This window comes from Epargyreus clarus, unplaced genomic scaffold, assembly GCF_041222505.1.
Source record: "Epargyreus clarus isolate Ecla_fem2 unplaced genomic scaffold, WU_Ecla_fem_2.2 ptg000010l, whole genome shotgun sequence".
Classification (NCBI taxonomy): Eukaryota; Metazoa; Arthropoda; class Insecta; order Lepidoptera; family Hesperiidae; genus Epargyreus; species Epargyreus clarus.
Window position 1 is genome coordinate 11,853,227 of NW_027332218.1, and position 23,854 is coordinate 11,877,080.

The window sequence follows — 23,854 nt, forward strand, 5'->3', positions numbered from 1 at the left end:
AGCAAGTGTAGTGTGTTATTAGTGAAATTAACTTCAAATTGTAATAAGAATTCAATAAAATCAAAAGTGTTATGATTTGATGCAATCACACAACAATAACGTAAGATATCTCAGATAGATAGATAGATATATAATCATATAATATAAATACACGGGAACTTACATCCATACATCAAAATCATCGCCCTGGCTTAGATTCCTTATGGACTAGCGCATTTCTCTCATCAGCGTGTTTCTTTCTTCGAGCGTTTCCACAAGCAGCTCTGGCTGCTTCGCACGCAGCATGTGCTGCTTGCTTAGTCGCAGAACATTCCGCGCAAGCACATTGCAATTTGTGCTGGAGATGAGCTAATCTAGCTCTCGCTTCCGATAAGTTGTGACACTTCTCCTGAAGACCAAACTTAGTCTTGTCTAGAACGCAATGCGCTGCTTTTTCTAATTGAGCTGCTAGTTGGACCGCTTGCATCATCAACTTGTGCTGTCAGGGTCAAATATATTATTTTTTGCATTTAGAACTTCTGAGATAGAAGATAATAATTTAGATATTAACTTAATCGATTTGCAATGATAAAAAAATATAGTTTAAAAGTTTACAGAGTAAAATACATGAGGAGCAACCAAATGTTTAGGAAAATAATAGTACCCAAATAAGAGACAATTTTTTATTGCACTCACAGTTTCACACAAAATTTTAACTCTTATCCACCAGTCTACACAGGACAACTACATTACCTATTTTTTCTTTCCAGTACAAAAACATGTTATAATGCCTTCATTACAAAGAATTTTCAAACACCCTGGAAGACAAGATAAAGCAGTGGCTCCTACTATAAGCGTACATAGAGACATACAGATCATTTTGACTTTGCAGTATCTTCCTTAGTAATTATCAATATTCGTTGTAACTTCTCCGGTTCATCGTCAACTCTAGCAACCACGGACCCTTCGGAAAAAATAAAGCAAAGTCTTACGAAGTGAATATTGCTGTTATTTTGTTCTTCAACAATTGTTACCATTTAACTTATTACTCCGGAAAACAGCTTCGTAAAACTTTGATATTCTCTCCAAGTCTGATCTGGTAGAAATTGTTGAAGATGAATGAGAAGGAATAAAGAAGGTTAAGAAATATAATAAACAGAATTGGTTTGATCAAATTAGGAGAATCATCTTTACCTAAATAGACTTGACATAAAACTATTGTCATGGAGTCAAAATGCTGAAAATAAGTAAAGGTAATAATTACCTGGGCAGTAGCTTGCTGTGCAGCTTGTATCGCAGCGTTTACTGTGCCTTGTTGTTGGTGCACAGCGGCTGTGTTCTCCGCCACCACAGCCTCAGCCTCCTTCACTTCCTGTTGTAACTGTTCCACTACAGCTTGTTTGCCAGCAAGTGCAGCCTCTGCTGCTTTTGCCGCTTGAAGCGCCTTTTCTGCTAGTTGAGTTTTTACCTGAAATGATTATAATTTGTGAAAATTATTTCAAATGTTCCACATTTTTGTCGACAAACTTATTAAACATTAACTTGATTTTCGTTTTCTTAATTCTCAAAATAAGCCACTCAAAGATATTGTAAAAACAGAAGTTGCTGAATAGGTGAGAGAAAAAGGTTTATTGTTACTTTACATAGTTAGTTAGTTAGTGGGATAGCGCGAGGACCCAAAATGAGTCTTGGCCTCCGAAAATAAGAGCCTCCATTTCGGTCTGTCCTGCGCCATCTCCCGCCAATCGTCCACGCGGAGGTCGCACAGGTCCTTCACCACTTCTTCTTTCCAGCGATACTTGGGGCGGCCAACCGGACGGCCCACTTGGCAGACCCAAGTACGCTCGCTTTACAGCACGATCCTCTCCCATCCTTTCAACTTGGCCGAGCCAGCGGAGTCTGTGTGCTTTTATCTCACCGATGATGTTCGGCTCGGCCACTAGATCTTCCAACTCCTTATTCTTTCTTCTTCTCCATATTCCTTCTTGTGTTTGTGTGGGCCCTAGGATTTTCCTTAGGATCTTACGTTCTGTCACCAGAAGTTTGTTTTCCTCTTTTAGTGTGAGTGTGCAGGCTTCACATCCATACAACAGTATAGGTCGTATTACTGTTTTGTAAATGCGGAGTTTAGTGCGTTTACTGAGAAGCTTGGACACGAGCACCTTGTGGAGTGCAGCACTACAACGAAGTGTATTTTGGATTCTGGTGTCTATTTCCTCTTCCCTGGTGTTAGTGTCCGTTATAATGCTGCCCAAATATTTAAATTTACTCACACCTTTGTATGTGACAGCACCAACTTTTAAGTTTGTCCTTGGTCTCCTGGTGTTTTTGTGCCGGCGTATATGTATATATTCGGTCTTGTCGTGGTTAATCCTAAGGCCCACCTTCATTGCCTCTTTCTCTAGTACTTGAGCTGCTTGCACTACTTCTTCCTTCCTCTGTCCTAGTACCGCATGGTCGTCTGCGTAGCCAATCACCTTATGTTGACCATTGAGCGTTACTCCACCATCGAGCGCTAGCACTTGTCTGATGATGTGCTCTAGTGTCAGGTTAAACAACATAGGTGCTAAGGCGTCCCCTTGTTTAAGACCGGTAAGTACTTCGAACATGTCCGTCAACTCTGCCCCAACTCGAACTGCAGCCCTACTTTCCTGTGTTACTATTTCGATCATCCTGATGAACTTGGATGGATGCTTTACATATAACACTACTAATTTATGATACAAACCATATGAGCAGCTTGAGCTCCTGCTGCATTTTGGGCCGCCTGCGCAGCTTTAGCTTCAGCGGCAGCTTTCTGGGCTATACTTGTAGCACATTTTCCCTTACAGTCTCTAGCAGTCTCTCTCACTTTGTTCTCTTTCCTTTGTAACTGTTGCGGCACCTCCCTCTCTGCTATTCTTCTTTCCGGAAACCCCCACACGGAAACCAGACAAAGAAATAAAACCCAAATCCTCATTTGTACCCTTTGTTACCCGTTTTCCGTTTACGGGCAATCCCAAAATTGCGATTCCAAAAGCCTACATATGCATTTGTCATTCATAGAGTGGTGGATAAGAAATATTTTCTGAAATTGTGAAATTTGCAACACAAACAAATCACTATCAGGCTGTTTGTCATCTTGACTTCGATCAATTTTCTAAATTAGAAAAAAATATATATAAGTATATTTACGTAAGTATTTACTTCAAGTTACGCTCAGCGAATCACAAGAAAAATGTTAATTTTAATAAGTCCTATATGTACGTTCGAATTAAAAATACGTACGTACCAAGAATGTTTTAAACTTCTTAAAGTTTTTAACGTAAACATCTGAACAAATAACCTGAGTGATTTTTTAACGTTGAGACCTTTCAGACCAAGAGATCAAGTCGAGTTGAGACCTAGTCTATTATAGTACTGTATTAGCATTAGAACGCACCTTTCTTATACATATATCATTCTTAAATTCCAGTACCGTCGACTTTCATGCAAAACTAGATTTTTGCATAATAAATATCACAACATTCTTCATCATTCCATTCATTTACATTCTTTGAAATTCTCCAAACATTATCTGCTATGGCACAAGGGTACAAAATAATTTAATTCCTCATATTTATTTATTGCTTACGAAACGAAAAATTAATTTAACATTATAAGAACTTGAACTAAATTAATAAACTAACTAATATCATAAATAATATATATAAATGAGTCAGATCGCTGCCCCGCGGTAGTGTACCCAAGACACTAGCAGCATTACCTCGCCAATACAGCCAAACTTATTTGTTGACCGAGGTAAGCTCCAGCTCTTGGGTCACCAGAGGTCTCAATAAACCGCAAAGACGTATACCTCAAGAAACACAATGTAATATGAATATAATACCTATTCGTAGTTTAATACATGAACTGAACTAAATAATAATAAATAGTAATCACCTAAAAGGATAAGTAAAACTATTAAAGTAAATTAAAGTAAAGTAAAGTAAAGTAAATTGTAATAATAAATTAATTAAACTCAAACGAACTCTTCTCGCCGAAGAAGAAAATAATTTGAATGTGACAGAAAAAACCGTGACATTAATGTCATGTCTTTCTGCAATAATTGAAATTAAATCGTATTTATTAAATTCTTTTAAATTATGTGATCGAGTGTAATTATATTTATACACGGAGGCATAAAGTTCTTCCTCTGTGTAATAAAATTTTAACCGTATAAAGACATCAGGTAAGTTATGTAAATGTTGTCTTATTTTATAGTCCACGGATCTAATCAAGGATTAATAAATTGACCTTTGCTTGGTGCTTCAGTGGAAACTGATTATTATCATCATCAGTGATAATTTTAAAGGCCGCAAGTTTAATAGGTATTACCCAATAAACAATAATATTATTCCATTATGAAATCACTAAATCAAAACTGCATGTGGAGCAATCGCTCCCAAATATTTATGATGTAAAAGTCACCCCGCTATGTCACAAAGCTCTAGCTCTAGCGAAGAAACATCTTCTTATCCTCGTATTGTCTATTATTTCATTTATATTTCCTGCTAAGTTACTTCTCATACCACGACATAGTGTCCAGTTGTCTATTCAGTACATGCCTATTTTCTTTCAGGAGCTGAACAAATTTGGAATAATCAGATCGTGGAACTAACCTGGAATGTAAACTGACCTGAATTAAGGCTTCCGAAATGATTTGCCTCTCCCTGTATGCCCTGATTGCATCAGCTACAGTACTCGCTTGTGTGCCCGTCTGCTACAGGCAGTTTGAGATGAACAAGTTCATTAAGTGCTTAAAGAAATAGAGGTTTTCTACAGATATGATAATTTGTTTAACCTATTTGACGGCGATGGTCGCAGTTGGGTGTATATCTTGTGCGCCGATCCTCTTGGAAACTTTCTGGCCCTTAAAGAAGAGCTGCAAGGAACCGCCGAGCTGCAAGGAGCCACCACCGCCACCGCCACCGCCACAGCCAGCTACACCATGTAGAAGTAAATGTTGTACCAAGCGTTCAAACATCAGTACCACATAATTGAGTCTTGTAATGTAAATAGGTCTAATAAAAGTTTTGAATAATGAATGTTTCCTTGTTCTAGTAACGAAAATAACTAATATCGTAATGACGCTTGTTGATTATGTATCAATTGAATAAGTTCTGCATTTAATCCACTCATATTACATCACAGACGTTATACGCAGGCCACATCTATTTTAACCTTAACCATTCAAACGAGATCACAGTAGTGGCTAACGATGCTCTTGTATACAAATAAGGTTATAGTACATCGGCAATAGAATCATGTGAGGGTATATATTCTTAAGGTCCAATTAAATAGGAAAGGTATTTTGCTTATCAACTGGTCAAATTATTAATAGCCTACGTCTTTCGTATAATAATTGCCCACATACTGTTTGAACCATAGGCAAGAACAATAAGTAAATTACTTTCATAAAATACTATATGCACTACTCACATACAAGCATAAAAAAGAAACATTTTAAATTTCGAAACTTCTGGCTGATCTGTCAGCTGTCAATCAATGAACGATTTTGAACAATATGAGTATAAAATTATTGTGGAATTGTGCTAGAATAATATTGATTTCAGGATTGTCGTTCAGCATTTGAGATTATACTGATGTATTGAATAAAATAACCTAAACTAATGAGGCTTGGTGGCATGTAAGTACTGTACATGTTAATTTATTTTTGAAAAATAAACAAAGCACATTATCTTGTGTAATTGGCCCAAGCTTGACAGGCACATAATAGTTTTCTTCTAAGACTTTCAAAATTTTTCAAATAGCTTTTATTTGGCATATTTTGTGGCTTCTGACCATCTTCCCAATGTACTTCGTTTTTTGTTTCAGAATCAACTTCTAAAGCATAGAGTGCTTCGTCAGTTTGTTTAGAAGTCATTATGCCAACGTCTTCTATTTTATACGGTTTCTGATAGACATATAACGTTATAGGTCCTTCTTTATAAATACGTGTTTATCTTTATTGAATTTGATTCTTGTAACAAAATGATTTGTATGAGCCTGTCTTGCTTGCTTTTGGCTGTTGGTGCAATGTTGATGGGGCCTGTCGTTTGTGATAAAATGATTCAATGCATGAAAAAACGGTTAATTCTATTACATTATTTTTCCTACAGTTACATGCTATTTCGATTTTCATTCAATCCGTTATTATATTTTTTATTATTAATTCACGAATATTTAATTACATTTTTAATCAATCACCTAAACTTAACCTTACGTCATCGTTTCTTCATACCTCACTTAAAGTTAAAATTGCCATCTATATCTAATATCGTAATTGTTAAACCTTTCTTTTGTTTCAGGCCCCGTAAATAAAGTTCTCAGGTACAGAGAACTCGTATGATTTGCGTGTCTCTGATGAGCCTCGTCAGTGCTGCGACTATATTGATTTGTATTCCCTTCTGTACCCGAGGTCTGTTTAATCGCAAGTGTGCTTGTCCCACCACTCTTATTTGTCCTGATTGTGGAATGCCATACTAGCCTCAAAGAAAAAGACGAACTTAAAATTTAAAAAGTACTTTTTTCTTTTATAAACTATTTGACAATTATTATATTGACTTCATAAGTTTTGACCTTCAGAGCTTCAAAACTTCAGCTCTTATTAAGTATATTTTACTGTGTCTTTATTATTAATATGTAATTTTAGATAATCTTCATTATATACATTAACATTTATTAATATTTAAAAATGATTTGTATGAGTATTGCCACAGCTATAGCGACCATGAGCTTAATTGCTTGTGGTCCAATTTTATGTGATAAATTGTTACGTTGTTTCTTGAAATCTAGTAAACGGTAATGCCTTTATTTGTAAAATATTAAATTGTATTCGAGCATTTAGAATGTAATAAATCGCATATTAAAATACTACTATTTTTAATTGAGTTTTAAATTAACTTACTATTTATAAAGTACACATGAAACTTATAACAATAAACTAATGCAAAAACTAATTTTAATTTATCCTATGTGTAATAATAATATAGTAATTTTAAGGTAAAATTGAGAATTTAAAAAACAGAGTAGGAAACAACACATTTATTCTAAACATCTAACATACACCGTAATATCACTTGACTGAATTCTTCAACTAGACTAAGGCGTAAAAATTGAGCAAATACGTAATCAACAGTACAGGATTGTCTAAAGCTTACGTATCTGGAACAAAATAAATAAGTTAACAAGAGGTTTATATGACACTTAACAATTAGTTATTGACTAAGATTATTATTTGGACTACGTTCGTTCTCTATTCGTTGGACTTCGATAAGTTTCGTGTCTATGAGGTGTCACTATCGCGATAGTTTGTTTTTTCACTCTTGAAGTAGACCTGCCTAATACGGCTTCGTCTAATTTAGCTATGACTGCTGACGGCGTGGGAAATTCCCCTACAAGTTGCGCCTTATTTGTAGGTCTTACAATCTGCACTTGCTCATTATTTATCATTTCTATTTCCTTTTCTTCTTTACTAGTTCCTCTTTCAGCACTAGATCTGTAAAATCTTCTTACTGGCGCTAAACTTTCAGCCTCCTTCAAAATTGACGAGTCTATTTTCTCTAAATTTTCTATTCCGTCAGTTAACGTCTCTTGTTTTGCATCTGATGGACCAAAATATTCTATTGGTGGTATTTCTTGTTTAACTATCTCTACTAAGGGGGATGGTGCTTGGACGGGCTTGGCAGTAGTTGTAGTAGTAGTTGTAATACTGGAAGATTTAGACGTAGACGAATTACCATTATTTTTCAGCACCATTCTTCGTCTATATCTCTTTTCAGTCGAGGTTTCTGCTGATGTTTCTTTTGAATCATCTGTAGGCTTTGATTCTTTAGTGGCATTATTATTGAAATTTAAATCTGCGTTGACAGTAACTAATCTAAATTCTGATCCTTGAGCTTCTATAGACTTTTGAGGTGGATTTCTTCTTACATTTCTCCTGCTTGTTGAATTGGTATAATCCCTATTGCCGCGATATACGGGTGAGGTAATATTTGTATATTCCGCCTTATGATTATTCCTTTCATCAATTATAACGGGTTGAGGGGTTACAATCTGCAGTTGTTCAGTCTTTTGTTGAGCAGGACTTCTATCTTGGTTTTCTAAAATAGTTATTGCTTCTTTTATACCTTCAACATCTTCCGGGTTCATAGGTTGACCTGTAAATTATAAAATGAAACAGCTTATTTTCAAAAATAATTACATGACAATAAACAAAAGAAAACTTTAATAATTTCTCAGTCCAATCGCATTTAAAAAGCCAACGCTTTGAAAAACTTAGGATTTTGACCAGAACAGTTAAGAGATCAAGACAAAACATTCAATCAATGATGTACTTAAAACTTGCTTACCATCTTCCATTTCCTTCTTATACGAAGAGAAGAAAGTCAAGGCCTTCATCAACTGGTAGCTCTTTGACACTGGTATGTTGGTGTCGTACAACTTGACAGTGTTCTTGCAGTCTACATAGAACCACCAGTTGCATTTTAGGATAGTTTGATCGAAGAGCGTAGATTCAGGACAGAGGAAAGATTTCATGACGAGACCGTCGTCTGTCAGCGCGCATACATGGAAAACCTGTAAAATATAATAAGAACGCGATTACAATTAATGTAAAAATTGCACACAGACAAAATTGCAACCGTTGTCGACGTTTACAAATAATATTATATTTTAAATTTGACACAAGAGTTAATACAGAGTACTTGTTATATTCACAGGTTTATATTAGAAGTCCTAGTGTCGCATAAAGATACAACAACTTTTAAAGAAAAGAAGATCTAGAATATAATACTAATTGATAATTGTGAGCAATTGAATTAATTTACAGTAGTATCTAGGGACATTTTTTTGTGAATGTTAATGATTGGAATTATGGTTTTACGCGTATACTGTTTTTAACTATTCAGTTAATCGAATTCTTTAGTGTTATATCTCACCATGCATCCGAGGCTCTCATCTCCGTATAGTCCAGGGAAGTATTTCTGGTCACCGCAATGGAAGGCAGTGTCTGGGAGGTCCACTTTAGATTGGAAGTGGTCATCGAAGTTTTTCTCGTAGCCGACAGGATAATACTCACGAGGGGCGTTCATTACCTTGCCCGTAGTTGGATTTCTGTACATTAGACATACATAATAATATATTAGCTTAGTTTTGAAGGTGGTTTTTACCACCTTTCTTCTTCTTCCGTGGCAGTAGTTGTCATTCGTTGTCTAAATTACTTTAAATAAAATAGTAGTATTTAAGTAGTGTAAATAAATAGTATGAAAAAACGTCTTACGAAAATTCACTCATAGTTAGATGTTTGATCATCCACTTTTCCATATATATATTTACTACTCGTGGTGCCCACGGCTTCGCCCGCAATCCAATGAGAAACATTCCAAAATCAGCAACTACTTACGAATTAAAAATTAATTAAAAAAATCTTTCCCCACGGACTAAATTGTGAATCTAAACCATTTTAAAATCCCCTTGAACACACACAACAAATTTCATCAAAATCAGTCCAGTCGTTTAGGAGGAGTTCAGTGACATACACACGCACATAAGAAATATATATATAAAGATATGACCACTCTATACGAACTCCAGAATCTTTATTATTACAGTTGAAAAAAGTTACTAGACCTTAATTATATACATAGTTTCTTGTGTTACCTCTTTGGTTTCTGTGGAACTGGCGCAGCAACTACTGGCTCAGGATCAATTTCGAACACCACTGGTGGCGCCTCCGTGGTTGTCGAAGTGGTGGTGGTCGAAGTAGTAGGTACAGGGATGTTAGCGTATTTGCTCAGCAACTGTTGCTGTCTTAACGCTATAGCTGCTTCAACTGCTTCCATCGAGATGTTTCCAGCTTTAGCTATTTCCGCTATTTTGGCATTGATATCTTCTTTATTGAACTTGAGAGTGGTATCGTCTCCGTAACCACTTATGCTGTTGAAGTCGTCTACTTTCTTCGTATTATAGGTGGGGTACATACTGGCCAGGTCGTGAACTTGGTGAGGAACAGGGTCTACAAAGTTAGAAAGAGGATTGGTTTTGTGGAAAGACATTGTGTTTTGTGATACAGAGTTGGTATATGGAGGTGTGTACATTTCTTTGAAAGCTGGTGCGGGTATGATTGATATGGCTTGTGGTGGAGATGCGATGGGCATGGGAACGAATGGATTCATGGTTGTGGATACTGTATATATTCTTGGCGTGTTTACTATGATTGGTGTCGGTGTGAACCGCATTCTTTGCGGTTGGTATTGCACGGCTGTCATTTGTGAGACCATTTTTGATACGTTGTCATGTGATACGAATGGGTTATGCTCACTTGTGTAAGCTAGTCCAGGGCCCTTCGATTGAGGTACTTGGAGGGGCGAGTACTTCGGTGATGACGCTATGGGGACAACTCTGAGCGTGTCTTCTTTGGGTGGTAGCGGCCTGAAGGGTGGGACGCCCATCGGCATAGGCTTCGCCATTGTGACGGTCGGTTGTATCCTGCTGAATGTGCTGGGTGCTTCTACTGTGGGTCCAGGGACGATGATCGGCTTCATGGTGGAGGTCCCCTGCCGGTGCAAGCTTGACAGCTTACTCATCGCAGCTGGGTTCGGACGAGCGACTGGCGCCATAGGTCTCATCATTATTCGGTTCTGTTTACCCCGTTTCTGGAACAGTACACATTACGAAATTGTAATATAAAATTTCGTCATATATTCAAGTAATTAAAATTTTGAAATATTTACAATATAATAGAATTTGAAGTGCAATCGCTTTCAATGGAATCGTTCTTAATAACATTATAGAAGTACACTTTTATTACAAAAAAGTCCGTGTGGTCGATTTGCTAAAAGTCTTAATCATTCCCAAATATAAAGATTTTTTTTCATACACGCAGAAAGAGAACAGCTGGAGCTTTTGCAGTTCCTTACTTGTTTAAAATGTTTCTTACCTCCTGCTTAACCGCGGGTCGTGTAGAACTGTCAACGATGACGTTTGGCGCTCCATTTTTAAGGTTTACTGATCTTCGCCTGCTCGTGTCCAAGTTGGTCAGGGATTGCTCAAAGCCTAACTCGTCTCCAAGACTGAAACCTGGAAATGCAGATAAGGAAACTTTACAGTACAGTTAAATAGCAAACTAACATGCTGCCCACCTGAAGACCACTGCCGTGTATAGGCAACTGTAATCAATCCTAAACAAAGTTACTATTCCACCTGAGTCAGACTAAGTTACAATGTCTCGCATAAGTATCCCTTATCATACTCTTTTAACAAAATACAGCTGTGCTTTACACTACTACTATTAGGCAGAAATGAGACTTTGTTACCTCCAGAGTCGAACGTACTACCTTCATGATAAAATGACCAAATCAAAACAAAAAGTGATAAAAAGACGTCTAATCTATCCAATCTATCAAATCTATTAATCCACCAACTCGCTACATACTAACCTAGAAACCGATCGTTTGTATGTGAAATCGTGAGTCACGGAGTTGCTGATTTGCTTTTAAAGCTTCTGCAATTGGCAGCCATTAGTAAGCAGGAGGTCAGGTGTTTTGAGGACGGTGCAAGTCATTTTTTTGGACAAATGTTCATTCATTTTCGATTCACTTAGGCTCAATGAGTGGTCTCCTACTTTCGACTCTGATTGAGTGGTCTACCAATGACAGTATAAACAAATTGCCTGTTAATTGCATGACATGTCAAAAATTGCGTTTTTTAATCTCTTATAGTTCAACACCACTTCCATTTCATAATGTTGGTCTTATTATATTATTATATTTTGATACTCTTGCTAGACGTACTTCTAATAAATATTTAAAATTATAACTAACTAAGAATCTATTTAATCACCTTGTTTGACTCTATGTGTATTGGCCTATCAGCAATATGAACTAATCTATGAATAGCATGTGTCTCTAAAATTGCAAATTTTGGAAACATTAGTCTTCTACAAAACTTGTCATATGCAAATTTTATGCACACGTTCCATGACTATCTAAGGACATTCAACGTACCAGAACATAGCTATATTTCCTGCTGCTATAAATAACTTAGTGGTATCACCGTCGTACACTACCCCGAAACTCATATTTCAATCTGAACACGAAGCAAAGAAAAAAATAACAAGCTAACGAATTAATGATCCGTGACCAATCGGCGTTGTGACGCAACAAAACGGCGATACCAACTGATCCCGTTAGTTCCACTAGCTTTCCGTGAAATCGGAAGGTGCTGTTCCGTATGCTTGGTGTGAATCCTACAAAGGCACGGTCTAATAGAAAAATGATAAATTATTCTATATCGCATATGTCGTATGATACAAGAACGAGTGCATTATCAGGACTGTGGACAGAAATATTATCACCATTCCAATATGTTTTCTCCAAAATAAGTCCCTCTTCGCTACGTATACCTATATCTCGCACGACACAGCAAACCAGTTTGTCTCATGCAGGGCTTACCAGGGAAATTCTATTCCTCGTTTTGTACTCGAAAGTATAAATTTCATGTGTAAGAAAATTTTATAACATTATTACTAAGTATCCATATCTTAGTTTCATTGTAAAAATTATGTAGAATCCACCGATCTGCATTTGGTCGAGGTAGCATGAGGCCTTTGATATCTCATTACCGGCTTATCTTCTTCCAAAACACAATGTATCTTATGAATTGAAATAAAAAAAATACGAAAACTCACCTACACTAGCGTGGGCTTTGATTCCCCCGAGATTTCTCACCCTGAACAGGCCGGCTTTCTTGAACGCGCAGTTTATTTTGAACCCAAAATCTGATTCCAGGACGCATAATGGCTTCACAGTATCTGAAACAAATAAACAAATATATGAGGTATCTATACATATGACTACCAACGTTCCTAAGTAGGTAGACATAGGTTTTTCCTCATTATTGGAAATAGTCAATGGTTCAATGCTCATTTATGGCCAGAGCTACCGGTTAGTGACCAATGCGTCTCAAATGTTTATAAGCCCGTAAAGCCTACGACAAAATTGGTATAATTTTCCCTCGAAAGCATGTTTACCTGATCCGACGCGCACAGCGTTCCGGGTACGATACCCAGCTAGACAGAAATATAAATGATGAATTTAAATTTTGTTTCTACGTCTGGGTGTTGTTATATTTGTTTATGTGTGTGTCCATAGCACCCGCAATAGGTACCCCATCCTACGAACATGTGGCCAGCAGTAGGACTGTAATTGATTGACGACAGAATAATTAAATGAACCATTAGGGTAGATACCCTACTGGTTGTTTCTTTGACAAATAGATCCATTTTAGCGAATTTCTAAAAGGGAACCTCTGTAGTCTAAATGCTTTAATTGGATAATACTTTCTGCTCACTGACCGACTTCATATTGTTCAATTGCATTTCAATCAGCATTTCCGTTAAGTAACGATGTGCGACGTGACTCGCTCAGGATAGCTGACTCGACCTAGATTTCACTCTATCCGTACATTATCATTGGACATTGAATTAACACATTTATAAGTTATTGTATAAATAGCCATGTTTTTGCCTGTTGTAAATAGATGTTATTTAGTAACTGTTTTAAAGTTGCAATAAGTATGTTTAGAGCTTGAAGGAATTGTAAAATTGACTTCTCGTCTAACGTAACGTAAATTTAATTGACCAGTGATACCCTAAATAACCTTTACCGATCTAAGGTGGAAGACAACCTGAAAGAGGGTCAATATGAGTGATGATAGAAATTGGGAATCGATGAGCTGGATACGGGGGTCTACAATAATGGCTTTCTTTTCAGGTTTAATCATTAAGAAGGCCGCCATAGGGGTTTTAGTACGGTAAAAAAATCCTGTAACCCGATGCTTCTTACAAAACAACTTAGAATCTTTTAAAATCTAGCATGAACACTCAGTGTCGCTCTCAAGTCGCGAAAAGCAACGAAAAGGCGAAAAATATAGCAAGACAAAAAAGGATTAAATATATAAATTCATACATATTTTGTCTTATTTTCTTCATATTAAATTATCAATTAGATCTAAGCTAAGAATCAAACATGAATCTCGCAGACGAGCGTTGCAACACTTCGCTAACGTAGTTAGGGACACACATTTTGTAACTGTAATAGTTAATAAAAATTACTCATTAAGTCTCCTTAGTTTTATTATTAGCATCAACTTTTGTGGTATTATAAATGCATTTGCGGTGGCTACGAGATTACACTTTAACTAATTACGTACGAGTTACTTAACGTACATATAATTTGATTTTCTTAAGTAATTAACCTAATGAGAAGCAAAAAATATATGAGTAGTCAGCTGTCAACTAAAGTGCCAAATAAAGTAAAGCAGTAAACTTCATAGAAAATAGTCAACTGGATTATTCCCAACCGGAGTCACGAAGGGACCATAACCGACTTTCACCTATTTTACACCTTTTATCTAGAGCCCCATATTATAACATTAATAACGTACTATTTATTCATTATAATTATAAAAAACTGCTATTGTGCTAATAAAATGACTTTTATAGTAAAATACTTTTAATCAAAATTCAGAAAAGTCATTATCCCAAATATCCTTATTAAATTCTTGACCCACCCAAATTTTTGCAATTATTCTAAATGTCAAAAGCTAAAGAGTTCATTATCATTTCTGCAAAAAATGCAAAGAAATGAGAAGGTAAGGGCAGCAAGATCATTTTAACTTTTATTATTATCCTTGGGTATTATTCTACTAGGCTTTGTTCATCTCTCATTTCATATTCCAATATGACACAATGGCCAACTTCGAATTGATCAAATTCATATAATTTTAAAAATTAATATTAAATCATATAACTTTTTATAGGAAAAAATAGAAAGTTCAGGTTTCTCAGTCAGGTACTTCCTCCATGAATACATGTTTGTTATATCCTACGTTAGTTGACAGTGTTTTTTTACTTTATATATGGCATGGGTTACTAAAAAGTCATAATTATGTTACTTTCCTGCCTAAAATAATGAAATATTCTAAGTACATTATAATACTTTGAGCAAAAGATAGAAACAAGCATGTATATTTGCACTTCAGTAAAAATATTTGTTAGGAAATATTATATTTTCCTTATTTCTCATTATTTGTCTACCTTTTCTGTTGACAGTACCGTAAGTAAGCCAACCTTTCTCCAGCATCCGGCTGACTCATATGATATTCGGATCCTCTGACGGACGGGTCGTTGACCAGTGAAAGTGGACAGATGGACGATGTGTTTTTATATATTTATGAGGTAGTCAAGTTTGCTAAGAATGTTTAATAGCGATGGTCACGCGATGTCAAAGATTCATTCATACATTGTTTCTTTTATAATGTTTAAGTAACAGACGAGTATGCAATCCACCTGATGGTAAGTGGCTATTACCGTTTTTGGGCGTCTGTGCTCAAACCCGAAATTTAAGTATTGCTTTTTGGGAATTTTGCATTTATTAGACAAGACGAACTGTACTCGAGAAGTGTGTGATAGAAATTCATTGTCGTCAAACCATTAATGTCGGACTGCTGGGCAGGAGTATCAAAGCGAGAGAGGTATAGGCCATAGTCCACCGCGCTAAAAAGGTTCGAAATGGTAGACTTCACACACCTTTAACATTTTTTAAAGAACTTTCAGCTGTGTTAATTACCTTACCATGTTTTCTTCACCCTTTAAGCAAGCGATAACAAATTATTACATGCTTTAAAAAATCAGCGGTACGTGCCTGATTCGAACCTGTGCCTCCCATTGAGACACCAATTTTCTAACCACGCTATCAATACTAATGTTAATCGTAATACTTAAATAAGTAAAACTCTATAAAATATTTTCACAAAAGGGGACCACTGCCTTTTTTTATACTTACTCGTATTTACCACTTCGAACTAGAAAATAATTCGCTAGGGTGCGGTAAAAAAAAGCCCTACCATCTTCACAAATTTCTAAAATGATTCACTCAAACATGTTCCTCCAAACAGGATTTGATATTGCATCAAAAACGTAGTTTACGCAAATTGCGCAACGTAAAATCCGCGTTAGTCACAGCTAAGTAACGTAACAAGAAAGTGTTAACTTTGATGGTAATAGTAGCCACAAGATTATATTTAATTGCATAAACAACTTTTTAAACAAATTGGTTATTATTATAGTAGTTTCTATAGGTACATAATTGTTGTAATATTAGGCTTAGAGTAAAGCTGAAGACAGACGCTGGCTAAGTACAAATTTGTAGGAGTATTTAAAAAAAACTTCACATCCGAGATGAAATTTTCCTGGGCATTTTTCCTTCAATGTCTGGAATTGGAACCATGGCTGTTCCAATGGAGAGGCCGAGTTCCAACGAGTAGGCTATCACTATAATGAGCACACATTAAAGCACACGTTAAAGCACGTATCAATTATTTTTCAAATAAATAGGAATACCTTACTATTTACTAATATTGCAGCAAAAGCACATATTTTGTTAACTGACACACACGCAACCGCGCATCAGTTGCCAAATTGGCGTAAAATCACCGGGCTATTGTCCACCATTCTCGTAAGCCAATTGCCGTAAAAGTGACCCGTTATGACGAAAAATGGCGGAACGTATGTTTTGAGACATTCTTTCTTCCTGTTTATACATCAATCATTTTAGTTTTAGTAATTTCTATTCTAAATTAAACGTAAAATGTAAATCCATTTTTGGTTATTACGCTGTGGATTTCGATTCAACAATGTTTTAAATTTCACTAAAAATCTTAGCCAACCAAAGAAGAGTGATAAAATCTATCAGCACTGTAAACCTGTTTCCTTATAACCGTACCTAAAGCTGTATAACTAGGAACCATTAACCATTATGGTGATGGTTTTTAAATGTTCCTTGCTACATTCACATAATTCTTTTTCTTTGAAGTTGTTATGGTAGTTTTATGGTCAATTTTGACTGTTATTTTCATATGTTCTTCTAATGGTCTCTTAATACTAATGGAAATAGTAAACGTGTTACTACCAATTCAATACTTTATAGCAGCAATACAAAATTAAAAAATAAAAAGTAAAAATGCTGTTCACTAAGTAGAAATTATTTAATTTTACAGAATAACAAGAATACTATGTTTTATATAAAATGAAAACGATTTTAGGGTCCGTTAAGTTAAATGATTGTTACCAGCCTATATGTGGCCAAGCCCTCTGAAAGCTACATTCAGTTGCCTCATATAAGCTACAATACATAATGGGTAACAGGAAGTATGTTAAAATAACCACGCTTGTCACAGGGGCGGGGGGTGGTCTTAGGTTTTCGCCACGTAGTTAATGAGAAACAAATGGGAATAAAAGAAAATAATACTTCTACTCTGGTAAATTTACCACAAAACGTAGAACTTAATTAAGTTTCTGAATGAGCAAAAATATATCACCAGGGTGGATGGGTTTAAAAATTGTACATTCCCTATATTGTAATGTATGTAACAGTTCTTGTAAGGCGACTGCTCAAAATATAGCCTATGTCACTTACAATTCAAACAAATCCAACGACATCCCATATGTTAAAATCCGTAAAGCGATCAAGTTTAGGCTCTACCTACATCTGTACACTTCATGTTAAATTGTAATACCATTTGTTGATAAATTTATCTTATTTCTTTATTTATCTCACTGTTCTGGTTCTATTCAGATTGCACATTTTAACTTCTAATCGGTAGGTACTCTAACATAAGCCTTGACCGTAACCTTTGCGGTAACAACTGGATACCTAGTGAGAGGTGATTGTAAGATTGATTGATACTTTGAGATCATTAAACTAATGAAAAAAGTCGAATCAATCAGAATGTAATTGTATGAACAGGTACTTTGTAACTATAACTGGATTCAATCAAAATTGCAATTCGTATTCGATACACCAATTTCTGCTCTATAACAGTGTTAGGTAAGTGATGTCCTGTCCCTGTAGTCCCGGGACAAGAATACGTTGCGGTATCCCCTGCCTGTCGTAAGAGGTGACTGAAAGGGGGCTTTCGGAGTCGCAGGCAGCACGAGTGGAAGCTCGAACCGTCCAACAAGCAACCCCGGGAAGGAAGACGGTATGTGTGGTCGCAACCCGTCGTAAACACCAGATGGTATGAGAGGAGGACGAGGGAGGTTTTAAAGGTGGTAGAACCCTTTGTGGTTCGACTCCAGCGGCACCACCGCCACACCTATTTCTGCCTCATAATATAATAGTAGTGTTAAGCCCTGCTTAATTCTTACTTAAAGGATGTGGTAAGGGAGACATACTTTTCCAAGGCATTCCAGCTTAGTCCTCAGGGGTAGCGGCGCATCTGTGGCTGACCTCAGGTAGGAATATGTAATCCTATCTGGGATTGATGTCCATGGATGACAGCAGCCACTTACCATCAGGTTGACTGCATGTTCGTTAGCTACTTCTTAAATATATATACCTAAAAGGTGACTGACTGACGTAGTGATCTATCAACGCACAGCCCAAACCACTGGACGGATCGGGCTGAAATTTGGCATGTAGGTAGATGTTATGATGTAGGCATCCGCTAAGAAAGGATTTTGATCAATTCTACCCCTAAGGGGATGAAATAGGGGATGAAAATATTACTTCGTAACACGAGCGAAGCCGCGTGCAAAAGCTCGTTTATAATATAAAGAAATAAAAAACGAGAATTTTAATTATGTTTACCTCTCCCACATTATAGAGGATGAGCAAGAGAGAAATATAAATACCCAATTTTGGATTAATGGCACTATTGAATCAAGTTATATTGATCCTTTTATGAAGGAGAGGTAATATTTTGTACATGATTAAACTCGCTATATTTGTTGTTATAAAATTAATTATACAATGAATTAATAGATTAGTCAGTTACTTCCTCGTTCAGTTAGTTGTTTTGTCCGTTTAACTGTATTTTATCCGACTTAGCAACCGTTAAAATAGATTAATATCCCACTTATACTAGTAATATTTATCAAAAAAAAAACCGATTGCTTAAAAAATAACTGAAAATGTAGTCTATGTCACTCCTACAATCTAGATGAATGAAACACCAGTTCAAATGTTAAAATCCGGTGAGCCATTTGAGCTGTAGGACGTGCAAATGAATAAGACATACTACCATACGTTTATGTGGTAGGTACCGCAAACACGTAAAAATATATTATATTCTAAAATATTTTTTTTTTCTAATTGTATATCCCTTCACGTTTTTTTATAATATTTCTCTGAGAGAGATTAGACTGATAACGTGTATGACGTTATCTCTTGACGTTAAGGTCCGGACTTTCCCGTGAAATCGAAAGTGACCCATGCGGACCTGTTTAAAGATGACTTACTAGTCGGAAAGTCCACTAATAGAATGCTAATGTGAAAAGAATTTAAAGGTGTTAATGGTCTTTGTTCGACCTCGACTAATATTTGCTTTGCATGTTTGCTTATTATCTGTAATAACTATATGTTATACATGATTTTACAAATATTTAAAGAATTTTATATATACAACACATAGATTAGTAAAGATTACTCACTCCTAACAAGAAAATGTGCCCAGTTTTAAGAATTGAAATAGTTGCGTATAACAGTTTTGCCACGTCTCCGTGCTAAAATGTCCCTAAAATAATTGAAATAATTATTTATTTATTATATAAATTACGCAGTATTAGTTATTTATTCGTAAATTTTCTCTAATAATGTTTTTATTTGTCAAGAATTCAAAAAAAGAACTTACTAATAAGCCGTTTTTGGCTTCATTCAATTTCAAGGCGGCGAGGTATCTTTACTAATCTATGATAGAACAAGGAATTTTATATGAAGTACCGCGTTGTCCTGTGGGGCCTATGAAAAACAAAGTAGATTATTATCATCTGATGATATACTTGTATGCTATTAAATCTCATCCTATATCACCTACTGCAGTACCCCTATAATTAGCAGTGTTTAGCGCTGGTGTATTCTAGTTTGAGTGTGGTTAGAGGAGACATACTTTTTCAACGCACGTCAGTTTACTCCTCAGGGACAGCGGTGCATCTGTTACCGACCTCGGGTAAAAATTTAATCTTTTCTGCGGTTGATTACAGATGTATATGGGCGGCATTAGCCACTTACCATCAAGTGGACTGCTTGTTCGTCTGCTTCTATATTATAAAAAAATGTATATAAAAATTTGCAAAGCCCGCAAAATCGATTCAGTCTCAACTATTATGAAAAAATACACAGTTACTAATGCTTATGTACATTGACCCCATTTTCTAAGCGCAAAGAAATCTAATTGTAAGCCACATTGCGTGCTAGTAATAATACGGTATTCTTCATGAGGATTTTGTGTAAAATATATTGTATATTTCATTGCCAAACTCCTATTGCATGACTGCAATCACTTATGAGATTTTAGGGTTCCTTAATCTAAGGGAAAATCCTGAGAGCGAAGGCTTAGTAATAGAGTCCCTATTATTAAGCCTTTGCTATTGTTGTTATAGGGCGTCGTTGTGCGGTTGTCATAGGGCTCAAGTTTTGAACTGAAATAGATAAAAAACTGAACATTTTGCAGTGTGTAGTATGTCTGCTGTAACAAAAACTATTAAAAATTTAAAAAGAAAGAAGAATAACTGTACAAGAACGTGGCGTCTTTACGATTATGTATTTAAACGTAATAGTAGTAGGTATAAAGTAGTGTAGGCTATTTAATAGCTAATGATCACAAACACTAAAACAATGAATTTGATGGTACGGAACCCTCCGTTTGTGATGGCGACTCGCTCTTGGCCAATTAATATTTTATTCTATGATGGTAAAGGTCAGTAAATTTGGCGATGATTAAAGAATATTGTATTGGAATTACAACACTTTTGGGTGATTGTGACGAATAATGAGTATTATATTACGACAAGTTTTTGTGTTACATCACTCATTTGTAATGCGATGTTAAAACGTCTTTATTGTTGGGATGGCGATCTGAGATCGATTCGATCGATCGAAAATACGATGTTAGCGGCCAAAAATCGATTATTTTAATCGATCTCCAGTAATGGATCAATTCAGTGAATCGACCAATTATCCTAGAAAATCGAAGATCTTTTCGAAGTTGGTTGAATGTGTTATAGACATATTTTGCTGACGTAGTTGGTCCTGATGAGTTTTTTCGCATCTTCTCATATTCGCCCTTTTTTAACTGAAAAAAGATCGAAGATCGATTCTTTGGGCCTCGATTCTTTTGAATTTGAATCGATTTATTTCACGTATATTCCAATCGATTCAAGAATCGATCTTTTTCGAATACAATCGCAATCCCTACTTTATTCATAGTACTTGCTTGACTAACAAAATATGTTTCTTAACTCTAACGTAAGGTAAACAAATGAAGCCGCAGCATATGACCTCTTATTTTTAATTCTATTAATAATGTGTGTCAAAAATGGTCTTCTACATTACAGCATCGCAGTGAATAAAATTGCAAGTTATTGTATTTAATACATAGATTATTAATAGGTCTCCGGTCAAAATCATTTATTTATAATATGGGACAATAACGAACAAATAAATGTTAATGAAGTGGAATAGATTTAAATCACAGATAATCTACAGTTAAAGAGCGTTTCAGACCCGTGGCGTGGCAGACTAAGTGTTAGTATCCAAATACCTAACGACAATAATTAGTCCGGTTAATCGAGGTACTACTGTATATAAAACGTGGTAAATAATATGAAAATGTCTGCCACGGCAAGTTCATTGTCTGATACAATGCGTTGAGACTGTTAAAATTTTTGCAACGCACAGCTATGCGTTTTGATGAACCTAGAATGACGAACAAATTAGAGCTTGAAGAATTGCATAGATTTAAATCAAAGACGCTCCTTAAAAGTGAAAGTGCCGTGACATTGAACGTAATGGAATAATAATGTTCACTATTTTCCTTCTGATGAATAGCAACACTGCTTATAATAGTTTTTATTGATCATAGTTAATAAATTTCGCTACGATTTAGATATAAGATTATTTATAAAAGTTCATATGAGGAATTAAAAAAAATGTATTCAAAATATTTACTCAATTCATTTTATCTCATCAAAAAAATTAGATAAGAGATGATCTTATCTCATTTTTTTAATTATAAGTACATTTGATTGTCTTGTATCATTTTTTTTTAATTATTTTAAATATTCATAATTCTTGATGAAATATCGCATTATGCATCGCGTAAATATTCTGTACACCTAAGTTTTCAATTATAAATACTTACAATTGATTGAACAGCCGTGATAACCTAATGGTTAAGAAACTCGGCCTCTCGATCGAGGGGTCCGAGGGTCAAATTCCAGGCACCTCTGAATTTTCAAAGTTATGTGCGTTTTAGAAATTAATTATCACTTGCTAAACGGTGGAGGAAAACATCGTGAGGGAACCTGCATACCTGAGAGATTTATAAAAAAAATGTCAAAGGTATGTGTAGTCTACCAATACGCACTTGGCCAGGATGGTGGACTATGGCCTAATCCTTCTCATTCTGAGAGGAAACCCGTACCCAGCAGTGGGACAGTAATGGGTTGTCGATGATGATAATGATGATGACAATTGATTGCCTTTAATTTTTTAATATCCACTTAGTTTTTTTCAATAAAACTCTACTAAGTTATCCAACTAAACACTACCCAACATAACATTTATCACAATAAAACATGAATGTAGAGTTGCATCACAGTTGTCACAAGCATTACGCTACCATTGACGCGGCCTACTGATCTAATGACCATAATGACTGCGCTTATATCAAAACAGGAGATATAAGATTAACTTAACCTCGTACAAGTTAGAGTAATAATCTATTACTATTTTTGACTAGTGATAAAAAGTGCCACTTATAATGTTGTATATCTGTTTAAGTAACATAATAAACGTAAATAAATGACTGTATCCCGCTTTCAACTGCTAAGCAAGGTTGAACGGTGGTAGAACCTGTATTGTTGGACCACTTCCTTACCCATATCTAACGCGAAGCAGTTCTGCATGTCGGTGGTATAGTGTAATGCCGACTAACTTAATACATATGAGGCAACCATCTATATCTTCAGGAGCGGCAGCATATCTGAGATCGGCTTGAAATATAACCCTATTCTATAAGTTATAGGTGTCCATGTAAGGCAATGACCACCATAACCGCCTGTTATAAATAACAATGTCCACCAAAAATCAAATAAAACAATGTCTAGTACGCAAATAATGACAAATTTAATCTTTAATATAAAAACAATGGATAGATCGATTATTAACAACGGACTTAGGACTGTATGTTATTACTTCACTGATATTCAAACAAAAGTATCATACGATAACTGTAAAACCACCAAAATATATACATATTTTTGGTCGTAAATACATAAATTTTCTTTAAAAAATGACCAAACCAACGAAACGCCCATCGCGTCTAGTATTGCACGCGAGGTTTTCGCAAGCTCTTTGTAATATTTAAATATGCCATTGACTCGTAACCTTGGTTCGTACAGGTTATGCAACTTGTCACACATTACTTCCTAACCCACCGTTTATCAATATATGGTTTTATACAACACTAGCTTATCCCCTTAACTCGGTCTATTTACAAAATTTTCTATTAACATCACCAGCATTGATTATATTATTATCAGCATTAATTTACCATAAGAGTTTATCTAGTGACCTATTTATATCAATGTCTTATATATTCTTATGGGATTTAGTGTAAAACTACTCCTTTATATGTCAATATAGTTCTCATCTACATATTTGATACAGAAAATTCTAGACCAGAGCTATTAGAGTTGAGCCTTCATCCCTTCCGTGCTGTGAATAGGGTAGAAGGCAACTGAGGAATGAATCCAGGTAAGGGTACTGTACCCTTACCAGGAGTTTTTACGTTT

General features: G+C 35.6%; 2 protein-coding genes and 1 long non-coding RNA gene across 6 annotated transcripts in view; 1 reads left to right on the forward strand and 2 right to left on the reverse strand.

The window, feature by feature from the left end:
* Positions 1-137: 137 nt before the first annotated feature.
* Positions 138-3,109, reverse strand: LOC140745547 (uncharacterized). The gene is made up of 3 exons (XM_073077468.1): positions 2,708-3,109; positions 1,244-1,447; positions 138-478 (listed from the first exon to the last, which is right to left on the reverse strand). Exons 1-3 carry the CDS (start codon positions 2,936-2,938, stop codon positions 179-181), a joined length of 735 nt encoding a protein of 244 aa, XP_072933569.1. The 5' UTR covers positions 2,939-3,109; the 3' UTR covers positions 138-178.
* Positions 3,110-4,009: 900 nt separating this feature from the next.
* Positions 4,010-6,873, forward strand: LOC140745549 (uncharacterized). Its single transcript, XR_012102669.1, has 3 exons — positions 4,010-4,189; positions 4,580-5,647; positions 6,309-6,873. It is a non-coding gene; the product is annotated as an uncharacterized LOC140745549 (long non-coding RNA).
* Positions 6,874-7,029: 156 nt separating this feature from the next.
* The window catches only part of mtg (mind the gap), a 64,899-nt gene continuing 48,074 nt past the window's right edge, over positions 7,030-23,854 (reverse strand). For 3 of the 4 annotated variants that reach the window (XM_073077470.1, XM_073077471.1, XM_073077469.1), the window contains 6 exons: positions 12,689-12,811; positions 10,940-11,079; positions 9,661-10,655; positions 8,940-9,114; positions 8,352-8,577; positions 7,030-8,159 (listed from right to left, as the gene is read on the reverse strand). In XM_073077470.1, the coding sequence (XP_072933571.1) occupies positions 7,243-8,159; positions 8,352-8,577; positions 8,940-9,114; positions 9,661-10,655; positions 10,940-11,079; positions 12,689-12,811 (2,576 nt within the window). In that variant the 3' untranslated portion in view covers positions 7,030-7,242. The remainder of the gene's footprint in view (positions 8,160-8,351; positions 8,578-8,939; positions 9,115-9,660; positions 10,656-10,939; positions 11,080-12,688; positions 12,812-23,854) is intronic. The other variant, XM_073077473.1, reaches the window with a different exon arrangement.

What these genes read in the sequence shown, in the direction of transcription:
- LOC140745547 (XM_073077468.1), bottom strand. Translation starts at nt 2,938, where the DNA reads ATGAGGATTTGGGTTTTATTTCTTTGTCTGGTTTCCGTGTGGGGGTTT. An exon ending in GAGCTCAAGCTGCTCATATG is followed by an intron (nt 1,448 to 2,707) that starts GTTTGTATCATA and finishes TAATCATTTCAG; the next exon opens with GTAAAAACTCAACTAGCAGA. An exon ending in CACAGCAAGCTACTGCCCAG is followed by an intron (nt 479 to 1,243) that starts GTAATTATTACC and finishes TGACCCTGACAG; the next exon opens with CACAAGTTGATGATGCAAGC.